This window comes from Ailuropoda melanoleuca, chromosome 10 (assembly GCF_002007445.2).
Source record: "Ailuropoda melanoleuca isolate Jingjing chromosome 10, ASM200744v2, whole genome shotgun sequence".
Classification (NCBI taxonomy): domain Eukaryota; kingdom Metazoa; phylum Chordata; class Mammalia; order Carnivora; family Ursidae; genus Ailuropoda; species Ailuropoda melanoleuca.
This window is the reverse complement of record NC_048227.1, coordinates 37,059,718-37,074,321: the sequence shown is the minus strand read 5'-3', so window position 1 is coordinate 37,074,321 and position 14,604 is coordinate 37,059,718. Positions and strand designations below refer to the sequence as shown.

The following is a 14,604-nucleotide window of genomic DNA, read 5'->3' as shown; positions in this document are numbered from 1 at the left end:
AGGTCCCCTTGGTTTGCTCCTGCACGTGACCATCTGTAGTCCCTTTTTCCTTGGGTCAGTCTAGCTAGACTCGTCGGCGTTGCTGACCTCACTGGCTCTCCCTGTCTGGTGGCCACACCGGACAGCCCTCGGCCGAAGCGGCCCACACTCACCCTCCGGGAGCTCCGCGGTCCCCAGCCCACCTTGCTCCGGGACATCCGGAAGAGAAACAGGATGACCAAGTAGACGGGATAGACCACCACGCTGGACACCAGGCCGACGGCGATTGTGTCCACACTCAGCGGGACCAGAGCGGACACAGGCCCCACGCTGTGCGGCAGGAGAGAAGAGAGACGCGGGCTGGGACGGGCGGGAAGGGGCAGGCGGCGGCGGGCAGGAGGCGGTCGCCTGGACCCCCACGGCACGACACCCACCTGTAGGCAGCGTCTCCTACGACCCCGTACCACACAGCGTTGGCGCCCAGGAAGAGGCAGACGAGGAGGACACAGCAGGTGGCCCGCTGGACGCGAGTGAAGCGGCTCCGGGGCGGCCGGTCCCATATGGACAGCCAGATGTGCTTGTCAAAGAAGCCGCACTGCAGCTCGGCCACGAGGAGGCGCCGGAAGCGCCGCAGGGCCGCCGCACCTGGGGAGAGGACACGGGAGGGCTTCAGGAGGCCCCAGGCACAGGGCCACCCTGCAGGCCACTGGGGCGGGGACGGCCTGGGCCCTTACTTGCCGCCAGCACCTCCTTCTCCACGAGGCCGCCGTTGGCCTCCGTGTCCACTGACAACCAGTCGTTGACCAGGAAGAAGGTGCTGCGGGCGCTCTGCAGGTCCCGGACGATGACGTGCTGCAGGAACCAGGCGGGGCTGAGCCCTGAGGGGAGGGGGCGTGGAGTCAGGCGGAAGGGCGCTGGCGGGGTGCCGGCGGGGTGCCGGCAGGGTGGCCGCAGGCGCCCCCGCAGACCTTTGTTGTCGTGCCACACGCGGATCTTGCGCACGCTGCCCAGGCTGTGCGGGGTGGCGATCTGGAACACGTCCAGGCTGTTGCGCCGGAAGGCTCTGTCCCCGTCCAGGTGCCGGTGGCCACTGCGGCCCTCTGCCCCATACAGCATGATGCCCACGTGCGCCGTGGTACCTGGAGGGCGGGCGGACACGCACACCAGACACGTGAGCCCGGGCACGCCTTCCTTCGTTCAGCAGCTGCGGGCGGTCCCGGCTCCGCACGGTTGACGGACGCCACCTCAGCGTGCTAGGGACGCGGCCCCTGACGGCGCGGCGGCGCGTGCTCGGCGCCCACATGGCTTAACCGAGTGACTACATGAGGCCGAAACGTGGCCGGGAGCTCTCTGTCCGCTCTGAGAATGACAGTGGCCGTCCCCGCACGCCCGCCGGCTCCCACAGACCACCTGGCCCACGGCGGCGCTGCCAGCTTGTCTCCCAGGCACAGACACGCGCAACGTTTTACCAAACCCGGTCCTCGAAAAGGTGAAAGCACAGAAAGGAAGTGAACGGTGGTCGCACAAGGAGAGGAATTCAGATAAGTCACGCGGGCTGGTCAACACTGCTGGAGATTCACGACCGCAAATGTGCCGGCGCAAACAAGGATGCCCAGGCGAGAAGCCCGGGGCCGGAGGGCAGACGAGCACGCGCGGGAGCAGCGCAGCAAGACGCGGGACACCGGCTCACCGCGCGGGGAGGCCTACAGCCGCGTGGGGAGCACAGTCCGGACCACGGCAAGTTTCTCCCCAAGAAACCAAGTGCTCTGGTTCCCAGCACGTCTAACATCCAAGTCACGCTGTCCTCGCTTGCTACCGGTACCGCCCTCCCAGCAACGGCTTCTGCCACCCCCCCGACCGTCAGCTCACACGCGGGCAGGCCCCACACACCAAGGGCGCCCGGCAGTGGGTAAACCGAGCCCTCATTCTGTTGTCTAGGGACAGTCACTAGGATGGACAGGGCCAGAGAGCAAGCAAGGGCGGCTTGGGGGCCCAGATGAGGCAGCCCCTTCCCTCACCTGAGCCTCGGCCCCAGCCAGTCTTGACCAGGATCTCGTACTTGAAGCGGCCACCCTTCCCACAGAAGGGGATGGTGCGCACCCGGCTGACGTCCAGCTGGTCGAGCTTACGCAAGATCACGGCCATGACCGCGTAGGTCACCAGGCACACGGAACAGGTCAGCACAACGATGTAGTTCGTGCCCGAGGCCGGCTCCTGGGAAGACACGGTCGTCAGGTCCGAAGGCACGGCCCACGCCTCACCTTCCCAGGATGCAGACACTCGGTGCCACTCACTGGGAAGATGAAGCGGATGTGGCTGGGGGGCACGAAGAGGCTGGCCCCAAAGGCAGTGAGGTGGCGGGTAAGACAGACGGCCTGGCTGGGCGAGGTCTCCTCCAGAGGCACGAGCCCCTCCGTCCTCCACATCATCTCCTTCTCGCTGAAGTACTGGCACAGGGACGTGTAGAGGCCCACGGTCACTTCCAGCGCTGACCAGTGGAAGTGGCTGGTCAGGTTCAGGTAGTAAGTCCCGCCTGGGTCTCCGGTCCTGGGAGAAGTTGGGGGAGCGTCACGGCCAGACCCCGCCCGACCCCAGGCTCCGAGTGACAGCGATGTTATGCCGCGAGGCCTCTCGGCCAAGCCACCTCCACCACGTGTTGCCAGGACGGGCCCACATCCCGGTCCTCCTCCGCCATGCCTGTTCCCGCCGGGAGCGCACGTGACCTTGGCATGCACGGATCGGATCACGTTCACCCTGCCCTCGGACACCGGCCCCACCCTCGCAACGGGTCCTCTGTGGCAGGGCACGTGCTCACCCCGGGGCGATGAAGAAGGTATAGGGCCTGTGGTCGTCACCCGCCAGCTCGTCCAGGCTGATCCTCCTGCTGGCTGAGCAGTTGTGCTCGTTGGGCTGGGGTGCCGAGTGCAGGCACACGGCCAGGTAGGGCTCCGGCTCCACGGGCAAGTGGGGCTCTGGCGGCACAAGGACAGGGTCGGAGGGATGCCCTGGGCTGTTTACGCACCCTGGGTGACACATGCAGGAGCCCTCTGGAGCCCTCCCTGCTCCCGGGGACTAGAGGCCTGGAGAACCCCGTGCTAGGGGCGACACCTGCCCTGCCCTCATCCCCCACTGCCCCCAGGCCAGGCACCCAGCAGCCTGCGAAGCAGGAGGCAGACTTTACTAAAGTCCACAGAGTTGGGGGTGCATGAGGAAACTCCTGCTCACCCGGGGTACCACCCCTGCCCCCAGAGAGACCAGGCCCAGGCTGGGAGGCAGCAGCCACCAGCGCCGCAGCCCCGGCACTCACCACCGAGCAGCGCGTAGGTCAGCTGCAGGTGCAGGCCGGCAGCCGGGTTGCTGTTCTCGGGAGTGACCACGACGCTGACTGAGGCCTGCGGCTGGACGACGGCGGAGCTGGCAGGGGCGCGGCAGCCCCGGGCAGCCGGGTCTGAGCTGTTGGGCACTTTCACGGTGATGGCGCGCTCTGAGGCCAGCTGCCCGATGGGGATCTGGGCTCCGGCCTGCGTCTGGAAGGCCATGGAGGCCACCTTGGTGGACACGGTGTAGTTGCTGATGTAGCCGAAGGGGAAGGGGTTCGAGTCCACCAGGAACATGAGCTGCACCACGTCACTGAGGTTGGACAGGGCCCCGCTGAAGGCCGCAGGGATGGAGAAGTGGCAGCCGGGGACCGAGCTGTTGCCCTGGCACAGCAGGCTCAGGGGGTCCGAGCGCTTGCCCTGGGCCACGATCTCCTCGCCAGCCAGCGTCAGGGGCTCCTCGTTGAGGACACGGGAACGCATGAGAATGCACATGAGAGCCGATGACAGGTGATAGGCCCTGGACGCCACCATGAGCGAAGGCGGCTCTGCGCCCAGCTCGGAGGGCTGCGGACCCTGCACGTCCGCGCTGGCCAAGTGGATGAGGTCGCCTGCGGGAGCAGGAGAAGGTACGGACAGGTGCTCGTGGGGGAGGGGCGGGAGGCGGCCGGGTCCGCGCACACCCGCTGGGCCCCCGCCCGCACCTGTGATGTTGAGGATGCTGTCGGCGATGCCCGTGGGCGTGCCGATGCCCGTGGCAGTCTCGGCCTGCAGGACGCGCATCATGCCCTCCAGCTTGTGCAGCGTCTTCTTCAGGCAGGAGCGGCACACCAGCTCCCTGCTGGCCACCTGCGGCGAGGCCAGCACCGCGTTCTGCCCTATCCGGCCCGGCTGGCCGGGGCCACCACCGGGCCCCTCAGCCTAGCTCAGCTCCAGCACGCTGGCCGTGCTGCTGGACGCCCACTGTGGCCATGACCCAAGCCCCTTCATGCCACAGCTGAAAAAGCCACCCCAAACGTGGGTTCCACCCACATGCCTCCCTTCTGAAAGCTCTTCTGTGGCTCCTCCCCACCCACAGACGAGGTCCAGTGGAATGCTGCCCTGCGTCCCACCCCAAGCCACATGCGTGGCCACAGGAGCCACGTGTCCCAGGGCTCCCCACCTCCCTGGGAAGGTTCTCCGTTTCCTTCTCTGCTGAGGACTCTGCCGCAACCTCCCATCCCTATGAAGACCAGGCTCAGCCCTGCCCAGTCCAGTCCTCGAACCCGGGATGACGGCAGCAGGTCTCTCAGAGCTGTAGAAGCTAGGTCAGGTGTGACCGTGGGCTACAGCGGGACGACACAGGAATGGCCTCTTCCGTCTGCCCTCCCTACAGCTAGCCTGCTCCTTATGTGCCGGGCCACCCTGCACGGTCGCCGGAGGGATGGAGGCCTCCGTGGCTCACATACTCGAAGAGCCAAGGACCGGCACGTGACCAGGGAGACTGGCCAGGACAGGTGCGGCCGAGGGGTCTAAGCTCCCCCCTACCGTGCACTGGGCCAGCGCCGCCGCAATCTGCTGGATGTCATCCACGGTGTTGACCCGCAGGGACACCAAGGTCTCTGTGACGTTCTTGCGTATCTGGGCTTGCAGCTGCCGCCTGGCATCCGGCTCTGCTGCCACGGCCTGCTCGGACTGCGGGCAGCAAGCACAGGAGGCCCTGAGTGGGCAACGGGCGGCCCCACCAGCAGTGAGGGCAGGCGCCACACAGGCCGTCTCGGCCATCACAAAACGGGCGGTGGCTCAAGCCCTGTTTCTTCGGGAGCAGAAGGGGCTTTCCCAGGACTCCTCACACAGGGTGTGCACTGGGGTGGGAGAGCCCACAGGTGGGGAACAGAGATTGTTTCAAGGAGATGCGCCAGGGGATTAATCATTCGCAAAGCTGCGGGGAATGGCCTGGCCCCACCCTCCCGTGGAGGACAGACAAAAGAAGGGGAGTCCTCACCCCCGCGCCGGCCTCATTGAGCACGGTGATGAGGGCCAGTGAGTACTCGATGACGTGCTGGGGGTCAGCTTGTCTCAGTAGCCTGGGCAGCATGCTCTCCGTCAGGCTGTGCAGCCAGGTCATGAGGTCCGTGGGGCCTCCTGGGGGGTCACCGGGAGGCTCTGGCAGGGTGATGACCACAGACCTGTGTGCAGAGGCCCCCGGTGAACGAGTGGCAGTCCCCGCTCCCACCTGCCACCTGCCCCCCTCCCCCGCCCAGGCTCACCTGTTGAGGGTGACCACCGCTGCGCCCAGCTGGTCCTGCACCACCACGGCCAGGCCCACCTGGAAGTGGGGTGCGAACCCAGGTGGGAGCACGGCGCCGTAGGTGGAGAGGCTGCCCCTGTAGACGCAGAACTCCTCGCAGTGACCCTGGCGACAGCGCCGCAGCAGCAGGGCGTATACCAGGGGGGCACCTGCGTCCTCGGCGTCCTGCCAGCCTGCAGGGCCCTCACAGCGTCAGCCGGGGCCCGAGTCCCTGCGGCCCAGGTGCCGCGCCTCCCCACCGTCCGGCGCTGAGCTCACCTGTGCACTCGAAATGCACCTTGGTGGTGAGGGCGCGCACGGCATCCAGCGGGAAGAGGCGGCAGGAACCCCCGCGCGGGGGCCGGTTGGCGGAGAGGCGGATGGAGGCGCAGCCTTCCTCCTCACCCGAGCGACCCAGCACCGTGAGGGTGAATGTGTAGCCCTCGCCGTCCTGCAGCACGCCGCGCCGCACCACCAGCTGCATGCCCGAGCTGCCTGTCGAGGTGGTCGTCTCGTCCAGCACCAGCGTCTGGTTGCTGAAGGTGCGGGCCGCCCAGCGCTGCGGGGCCGACACACAGACCGGGCGCTGAGGGGCGGAGCGGCCCCGCCCCCGAGACCCCGCCCTCCCACGGCCCCGCCCCCGGCCGCTCACCCCTCGCTTGGAGCCTCCGCTGCAGTTGACACAGCGGCCCTCCAGGTACACGTAGGAGCTGCGGCTCACGGCATACACCGCCTGCGCCTTGCACGACACGCACTCCAAGGACACGATGGGCACCCGGCCCCTGCGAATCAACACCTGAGGACAGGGTGGGATCCCAGTGAAGCCATGACCTGAGCCAGGGCCTCTGCTCCTGGGGCCCAGACCCTGGAGTCTGCACAGCACAGTGGGGTCGCGGGGTGGAGCTCTCACGGGGGAGCCGGGCCTCTGGCCTCTGCCTTGGTGCTGTTCTCCTAGTTGGGAAAGCTCCTCTGGGCCCGGCCAGCGGCTCGTTTGCCTCAGGTCCAGCCTCCCACGGCACTGTGGACTCAGCCCTCACCCAGTCCATTCCTCTGGTTTTGCATCTCCCAGGCTGGGGTACGGTGGTGGACACCCAAAAAGACAGAGTCCACACTGGGTTTATTTTCTGTAGCCTCCAAGGCCCAGCATGGACCTGGCACACACGAGGCCCTCAGGTGCTCACCCACGAACAGGAGAACAGACAGATGAATGCCCGCGTAGGGAGACGGCAGCTGTGCACTGCTCAGCCCTGCGGTCTCTGCCGCCCTGGGGCAGGGCCCACCTCAGCCAATCCAGGCTAGGCCCTGCTCTAAGCTCCCACCTCGCCAGACATCCCCTCTGGGCAGGCCGGCCAGAAGAGGCCTGATGCTGGGGAGAGACAAGCCCGTGAAGGGCACCAGCAGAGCCCAGCATACCTGCTCCCATCGGCACACTTCACCCAAAGGCAGCAGGAGCGGCTGCCCTGGGGTCACCCGCTCTGTGGTCCTGACCTGCCTGGAGGGTCCACAGGAGCGTTGAGCACACGCAGGCACAGGAGTGAGAGCAGGCCCCTCCCGTTCAGAAACGAGGACACCCATGCTCTGGGAAGGGCGCCTGGGGCCCCTCCACCATCTGGAGTGCCGAAGCGGGATGTTTTGTTAAAGAGAAACTGTATCCAAAGTACTAACCCTGAAAAAACCAACAGCTTCCGAAAGCACCATGCAGGAAACCCTCAGAGAACGTCCGGGGCTACCTGGGAGCAGATGGCCCTGTACGCTCAGCCCTCCCTGGCAGCTGTGTCCACCCTGGGGCCCCGGGCTCTGCCTTGCTGGGCTAAGGACTAGGCCCGCAGCACCCACCGTCTGGTTGGTGACCTCCTCCTTCCGGCCTGCCTTCCACACGGTCAGGTTGAAGGTGTATTCCACGCCAGCTTGCAGACGCTCTCGAGGGACGGTGACCACGCTGCTCCCCCGGGGCCCGAAGGTCAGGGTACACCCACCAGTCTCACTCTGTAGCCACAGGGGAGGGGGTGTGAGACCCTGGATGGCTTCAAAGCAGAGCATGGCCCAGGACACAGCTGGGAGACCCCCTCCCTATGCTGGGCTCAGCAGCACGAACTACCGAAGGGTCGGGGGAGGGGGACGGGGGCCATCTGTGCCCCTCAGTGCACCTGACCTGTGTCGAGGCCACACAGGCCCAGTGGAAGCTGAGTGGCGTCTGGTCGCCATCCTCCAGGTTGGGGTCGTAGGATTTGCTGCCGTCCAGCACGAGATCCTGAGTGTCTGACCACACGCGGTACGAGCCGCCCTCGACGATGGGCACCAGGCGCTCGGGCACCACTGTCACGTTGGCTTGGATACTCCGTGCCAGCGGCGTGTCCCCAAATGACACCATGAACACAAAGCAGTAGTGGCCAACAGGCAGTGCCAGCCGTGGCACCACCAGCTGGGGCCGGCTCACGTCCACACTGGGCAGGGCCACAGGGGCCATGCGCCCAGGCCGCTGGCAGCTGGGGGCCCGGTACACCTGCCAGCGGTACTCGGTCTGGTAGGTGACACAGTCGCGCAGGTTGACGTGGGCCTCCAGGTAGTTGCGTTGGGAACGCCGCATCAGCACCTGTGGGGGCAGGGCCACATCCACCTCGGGCTCCCGGCAGGCCAACACGTGGACGGTGACCGTGGCCTGTGCCACAAAGAAGCTCACCAGGTTGGAGGCATTCACCTCCATACGGTAGTCCCCAGGCCGCAGATAGGCGTGTTCAGCCCAGGGCTCCTCCGTGTCCTCCACTGGGGCCCCATCCCCGAAGTCCCAGCGATAGGCCACACGCCGGGGGCTAGGGCTCGTGGCGGCCTCAAACCGGGCTGAGCGGTTGGTGAAGCAGCGGCCGCTGCGCAGCACCACGTGCTGGATGGCATCCTGGACCTCCGTCACAAGCGTGAGGTTCTCCCCGCCCAGCTCATTGAAGGCACGCACCTGGATTTCCAGCAGCCCTGCGGCCACAGGGGTGTAGGTGACATCACGCCCTGACAGGATGACCAGCGAGTCCCCCTGGACCTTTTGCAAGGAGAAGTACCACGCGTAGGCCACGCGGGACCCCCGCTGCACCCGGGCTGTGAAGTTCCTCTCCGTGCCCGTGGGGATGCCCGGCTCACAGCAATTGGGCACCTGGAGCCCACCCACGGCCTCCAGCACCAAGATGCGCACCTGGGCCTGGGCCCGGCTCACGTGGTTCTCAGCCTGAACGCTCACCACGTGGTCCCCAACCCGGGGGAAGCTGCGGTAGAAGTGGGGCCCGGGCAGCGGTTCCGCGACGGCCCCGCCGACCTGCAGATGGAAATGCACGGCGGAGCCAGCAGCCAGCACGACCTGAAAGTGGACAAGCTGCCCAGGCTCCGCCACCTTGCTGTTGGCCCACAGCACCAGGCCCACGATGGGCTCCTCCACCGTGAGCTCGTGGGTGGCTATGACCCAGCTGACCGCGTTGGAGGCATTAAGCTGAACGGAGAAGGTGCCGGCATCACGGAAGACCACAGCAATGTGCTGGCCGTGCCTGCTGCCACCCGGCACCGTCCAGCACCAGCTCACGTTGGTGCCCGAGTCCAGCTGTCCCCAGAAGGGCACAGAGGAGCCGGCTGCCACAAACCTGCGGTCCGGGTCGCCAGCCCTGATGCTGAGGCCACTGACAGGCACCTGCACGGCCACCTCGAGGGTGGCATTGGCTGAGCCCAGCTGGTTCTTAGCCGTGACCGTGACCAGGTACAGGCCGGGGCTGGGGAAGGTGTGGGTGGTGGATGGCTCTAGGGTCTCCCAGCTCTGTCCTCCCTCCAGGGACCAAGTATAAATGACACCACTGCCACCAGCCAACTCAGCACAGAGGCCGACGCTGGCATTGACTGTGGCCGGGTTTGGGGAGGCGGCTGCAGCCAGCCAGCCCACGGGCTCCACAAAGTCCACGGTGCGGTTGGCTAAGGCAGTGCCCAGCATGTTGGCAGCCCGCAGCTGGATGTGGTAGGCACCGGCCTCGAGCACGGTGAGCGAGAAGGTCTTGCCGCTGCCAGCCAGGGCCGGGCCACCGTACCGCTGGGCAGTCCAGCTGTAGGAGATGTTGGTGCCGTCCCTGACCACGGCCTGCAGCTGCAGGGTGCGGTTGGTGGGAAAGCAGCAGCCGCCTCCACCCCCTGCCACCTGCAACCCGTCTATGTGCTGCAGGACGTAGATGAAAATGCTGTCCTGGGCGGCGCCCACCTCGTTCTCGGCAGTGACAATGATGTTGAAGGTACCCACCGAGCGGAAGGTGTAGGAGATGGTGGGGCCCCCAGGGATGGGCGTGCAGCGGTCACAGAGCACCCACGAGTAGCGCACGTCGCTGCCGGCCTCCAGGGACGTGGTGAAGCTCACGCTGCCATTCAGGGGCACCACCGTGCGGCTGGCATTGACGCTGAGGCCCTGCACGCGCTGCTGCACCGTAACGTTCAGCCGCGCCTCACCACGGCTCACCTCGTTCCACGCGCTCACCCTGATGGCAAAGTGGCCCGTGCTGTTGTAAGCATGGGTGACCGTGGGGCCCTCGAGGTGCCCGCCGTCCCCCAGTTCCCACAGGTAGGTGGCGGGGCGCCCGTGGCCCACGGCCGAGAACAGGTAGGGCCGCTGCAGCTCCAGCATGCTGGAGCCGTTGACCCGGATGCCCGCGAGCTGCACGGGCTCCCGGACCTCCACAAGGGCAGAGTCGTTGGCAGCTGAGATGTTGTTGGATATGGCAACTGTCACTAGGTAGGAACCTGAGTCCGCATAGGTGAACGTGGCCTCAGGGCCCCCGACACGGGCAGCGTCCTCAGTGCCAAAGTCCCAGGTATACCGGTAGACGAACGGGGGCCAGGCACGAGCCACCAAATGGGCCTCCTCCCCAAGCCGCACAAACTGCCTCTCAGGCCACAGGGTAACGTTGCCCACCTCGGGCTCCACGCAGACGCTGGTGAAGTAATGGGCCTTGTTCACGCGGCTCGACAGGACCAGCGCCAAGGGGAACGTACCGCTCCGTGTAAAATTGTGTATCACCGTTGGGTCCCCCGAGATGGTCGTGTTGGATGAGCCATCCCCGAATGTCCAGTCGAAGATGTAGTGGGCAGGGTCCCCGGTGACATGGGCCGTGAACCGGGCGTGGGGCTGTGCCGGGATGCAGGCCGCAGGCTCGATCCGGAGCACCTCCAGGACGAAGACGTACACGGGCCGGCTCAGGGCCAGGTGGCCTGCGGGGCTGGACACTCCCACAGTCACCGTGCAGTTCTGGGCCCGCAGGTACACGTGCTCCACTGTGGCCTCGGGGCCCGTAAGCACCGTGCCGTCCCCCATGTCGAAAGTCCACGTGACGTTGTCTCCAGACTCCAGCGAGGCACTGACCGTCACGGGCACGCCCTGCTCCACTGCCGGGCTCAGGCTCACGCTCAGGCCCCGAAGCGCCTCGAAGACGCGGATGCTGATGCACGCTGCCACACTGCTCACCGTGTTGTTGACCTCCAGACGGACACGGTACACACCCCTTGAGGCGTACGTGTGGTTGACCTCTGGCTGGGGCTGCGTCACAGCCGGAGAGCCATCCCCGAAGTCCCACGTGTACAGGATGCCCCCAGGCGAGGGCAGCGGGTGTGGGGAGAAGGTGACAGATTGGCCAGCCACCAGGACGCGGCTTCCCACGGCCACGGCCACGGCAGGTAAGGTGGCGCGCACACTCACAGGCACTTGCTGCGTCAGGTTCTCGAAGGCGTTGGACACCAGCAGGGTCAGGTTGTAATCACCTGGGGGACAGGCCCGAGTAAGGACAAGGCCAAGGCCGCCACCACCACCACCTGCTTGGCAAAGTCACTATCTAACCCCACGTGGCAGCCCACTGGAGCCCCTCGGGACAGCAGAACAGGGCCCTGAGCAAAACATGAAGGGAGAATGCCCTTGGACCCTGCCCTGGGGGTTCCAGCAATGAGGCGTGGGCGGGGTGCCATCAGACTCGGGGTGAGACATGGGGCGGAGACAGGAACGAGAGGAGCAGACCATCTCCGGGTAACAGCGAGCGCCGGTGTGAGGCAGAGCTGCTGGGGGCGCCCATGTTTACTCTCTATTCTGCGTGTGAGGCTTTGAAGACTTAAATGAAAAGTAAGCCTCTTCGTCTCCCCCAAAATGGTCTGACTAGGGGACGAGCAGGATCTAGGTTCTGGCCAGGAGACTTGAATCACGGGACTCAGTGCCCCAGTCCACCCCGCACCCCAGACACCCCTCCTTCACCCTGTTCAGGACCCCAGGCCATCAACCCACACAGACGGAGGGGGACTGTTCCCACAGCAGGTCAGTGGGCCCAGCCCTCACCTGGGATGCTATAGGTATGTGTGGCGTTGTGCCCCACCAGCACCTGGGCCACCGTGGGGTCTGGAACCTGGAAGGACTCATTGTACGGAGGCTTGAACTGGCCGATCACCTGGTTCCCGTCCCCAAAGGTCCACCTGCCAGGGCAGCGGGCAGGCCGTGAGCCGGCTGGGGGTGGGGACCCACTGGCTGGCCACACCACCTTGCCCCTCCCGGGATCCCACGCACCCGGCGCCTCCGGGCAGGTGAGGAGGAACAGGCTGGGGGGGAACCTGGCAGCGGCCCCACCGGGCACAGCCCGCCCCACTGCCTATCGGGCCAGGCGCACTCACAGAAAGGCCACCTCCACAGCCGAGTCCACCAGCACGTGGGCGGCCAAGGCCAGTGACGCGTTGGGGGGCAGCACGGGCGGCACCGCAGACACCCAAAGGCCCCTCATCCTGTGCATCCGCTCCACGGTGACGTTGTAGTTCACGGTGACGTTGCTCACGTGGTTGGAGGCCGTCAGCTGCAGAGACAGGGAGCAGTGCGTGGGCTGCCGCGGGTGGGGTGCAGGCCGCAAGGCAGCAGGCAGAAACCCCCGCACTCACCCGCAGCCAGCCGAGGGGTCCTCGGGAGCAAAGCAGAAGAGAAGGCAAAGGTGAGCGCCGCACGTCCCAGCCCGCCCCTGCCCCCACTGGTGAGCCCACCCACCGAGAGCTTGAAGACCGCGGCGCTCTGGTAGATGACATTGAAGACCACGTTGTGGAAGGTTAGGGACTGCTTGTCGTCAATGGTCCAGCGGAAGACCACGTCCGAGCCGGCGTCCACCACGGGGCTGTACCTCTGCGGGAGGGGCACAGCGTCGGCCGGCCCCGGGGCTTTGGTGGCCGACTCTGCCCTAAGCCCATGCCCCCCACCCAGACACGCCTGCTGGTGGGCCTTTCTGGGCGACTTCAAGACACCACAGGGGAGGGGGAGGCTGGAGGGGCAGCACGGTGTGGGGCTGAGCTTGGGCTGACACGGGCTTCGACCTCTCAGCCCACCATCTCTGCATCTCTGCACGCCCCACCCCCGGGCTCCTGCACAGGACGCGGGCGAAGGCGCCTGAGTCTCAAAGGGCCTCGTGGCTTTGCAGGTCCACCCCAGTCAGCCGACAGAACGGGCGTGAGCGGGGTAAGCTGAGGCGCAGGACTGCGTGAGCGGTAGGCCGGTCAGAAATGGCCCTTCAGGGGCGCCTGGGGGGCTCAGCCGTTAAGCGTCTGCCTTCAGCTCAGGTCATGATCCCGGGGCCCTGGGATCGAGCCCCGCATCGGGGTTCCTGCTCAGTGGGGAGCCTGATTCCCCCTCTCCCTCTGCCCCTGCTAGTGTTCCCTCTGTGTTGTCTCTCAAATAAATAAAATCTTTTAAAAAAAGGAAAGAAAAGAAAAAAAATAAGAAATGGTCCCTCTGACGACCTCTGTGTGAAGGCCACAGAGCTGATGGCTGCCTGCCGTGGGGGACAGGCCGCGACAGGGACAGCAGCATGGTGGCACCACATCTTCCCCCTCAGAAAGTACTCCCTTCAGCCCAGTGGGAACACCGCAGGGGCCTGGAGAGATGCGCAGGCTGGCGGGGGTGGGGGTGGGCTCCCCGAGAACCGCGGGAGCGGAACGCAGCGCCCTTAGAGTGGCCGCTCCAGTGGGGGCTCTTCACGGAGGAGCCACCTAACAGAGCCTACCCCAGACCAGCCACGGAGCCCGCCGTCCCCAGAGGCCGCACTCCCTCCTCACAGGGGAGGGACAGCTCTCCGCACGGCCCCTCATCTGGGGGGGCCTCACTTACCACCAGGACGCCCTGCAGCACGCGGGCTTCGGGGCTGGGAGTGGCGCGAAGGCCACAGATGGGCTCCTCGGCCTTCACCCGCAGGCTGAGGTTGGCCCGGCCGGCGCTGTTCTCCACCACGACCTCGACCGCGTGCTCGCCCTCGCTGAGCCCAGGCAGCACCAGCACCGAGAACAGGGTGGTGTTGGCCTCGAGGGCACAGCCGGGCACCAGGGCGGCCACCGCCGCAGGGCAGGCGGCTTCAAAGGGCGCGCTGACATTGCCCCCGGGCCAGCGGGCTGTGGCCGTGGTGTTGGTGCCCGAGTCCACCCGGAGCACCAAGGCTGAGCTATTGGTGGGCACGTAGAGGCGGCCGTCGTGGGGGATGGGATGGGCCACCCGCAGCCCCGCCACCGGGGAGAGCACTTCGAAGCTGCAGGACAGGTTGTGCGTGGACACGCTGTTGCCCACCATGGCCCGCACCTCATAGCGCCCGGGCTGCCTCAGCCCTGGGTTGGGCCGCAGGCCCAGCAGGGGTGTGAGGCGCTCTGTGGCAGCAAGCAGCCGCAAGGCACAGGCAGGGCCAGCTGGGGCCGCCTCCAGCTGAACGGGCAGGTGGGCCAACCAGGCCGCGGCAGTGGCAGAGAAGTACGGGGCCTCAGCGCCAGGGGCGCCCAGGGCTGGGGAGCAGCGCAGAAGGGCACCCGGTCCAGCATCATGCTGCAAGGCAATGAGGTCACCGGGGAGCAGGGGGCTGTCCTGGCCCCGGAAGGTGATCTACAGGAAGGGAGGCAGGCTGTGTCAGGTCCTCACAGTGGACCACTGCTGGTCGGGGGGCTGCAAGGGAGCTCCGAACTAGGGGCTACGGCAGGTGGACAGGATCCACCTGGGGTAACCGGGACTCACAGGGGCCCCCCCAGCACTCATGG

At 66.5% G+C, this 14,604-nt stretch overlaps 1 protein-coding gene across 3 annotated transcripts in view; it reads right to left on the bottom strand.

Annotated features, from left to right (window-relative positions):
- The window catches only part of PKD1 (polycystin 1, transient receptor potential channel interacting), a 39,384-nt gene that overhangs the window by 8,548 nt on the left and 16,232 nt on the right, over positions 1-14,604 (bottom strand). For all 3 annotated transcript variants that reach the window (XM_034670590.1, XM_034670591.1, XM_034670589.1), the window contains 20 exons: positions 13,697-14,452; positions 12,587-12,718; positions 12,226-12,401; positions 11,897-12,030; positions 7,718-11,334; positions 7,402-7,551; positions 6,218-6,361; positions 5,845-6,124; positions 5,546-5,759; positions 5,281-5,464; positions 4,824-4,970; positions 4,001-4,145; positions 3,287-3,907; positions 2,795-2,951; positions 2,274-2,526; positions 1,998-2,193; positions 948-1,118; positions 714-857; positions 414-624; positions 183-309 (listed from right to left, as the gene is read on the bottom strand). In XM_034670590.1, the coding sequence (XP_034526481.1) occupies positions 183-309; positions 414-624; positions 714-857; positions 948-1,118; positions 1,998-2,193; positions 2,274-2,526; positions 2,795-2,951; positions 3,287-3,907; positions 4,001-4,145; positions 4,824-4,970; positions 5,281-5,464; positions 5,546-5,759; positions 5,845-6,124; positions 6,218-6,361; positions 7,402-7,551; positions 7,718-11,334; positions 11,897-12,030; positions 12,226-12,401; positions 12,587-12,718; positions 13,697-14,452 (7,959 nt within the window). The remainder of the gene's footprint in view (positions 1-182; positions 310-413; positions 625-713; positions 858-947; positions 1,119-1,997; positions 2,194-2,273; positions 2,527-2,794; positions 2,952-3,286; positions 3,908-4,000; positions 4,146-4,823; positions 4,971-5,280; positions 5,465-5,545; positions 5,760-5,844; positions 6,125-6,217; positions 6,362-7,401; positions 7,552-7,717; positions 11,335-11,896; positions 12,031-12,225; positions 12,402-12,586; positions 12,719-13,696; positions 14,453-14,604) is intronic.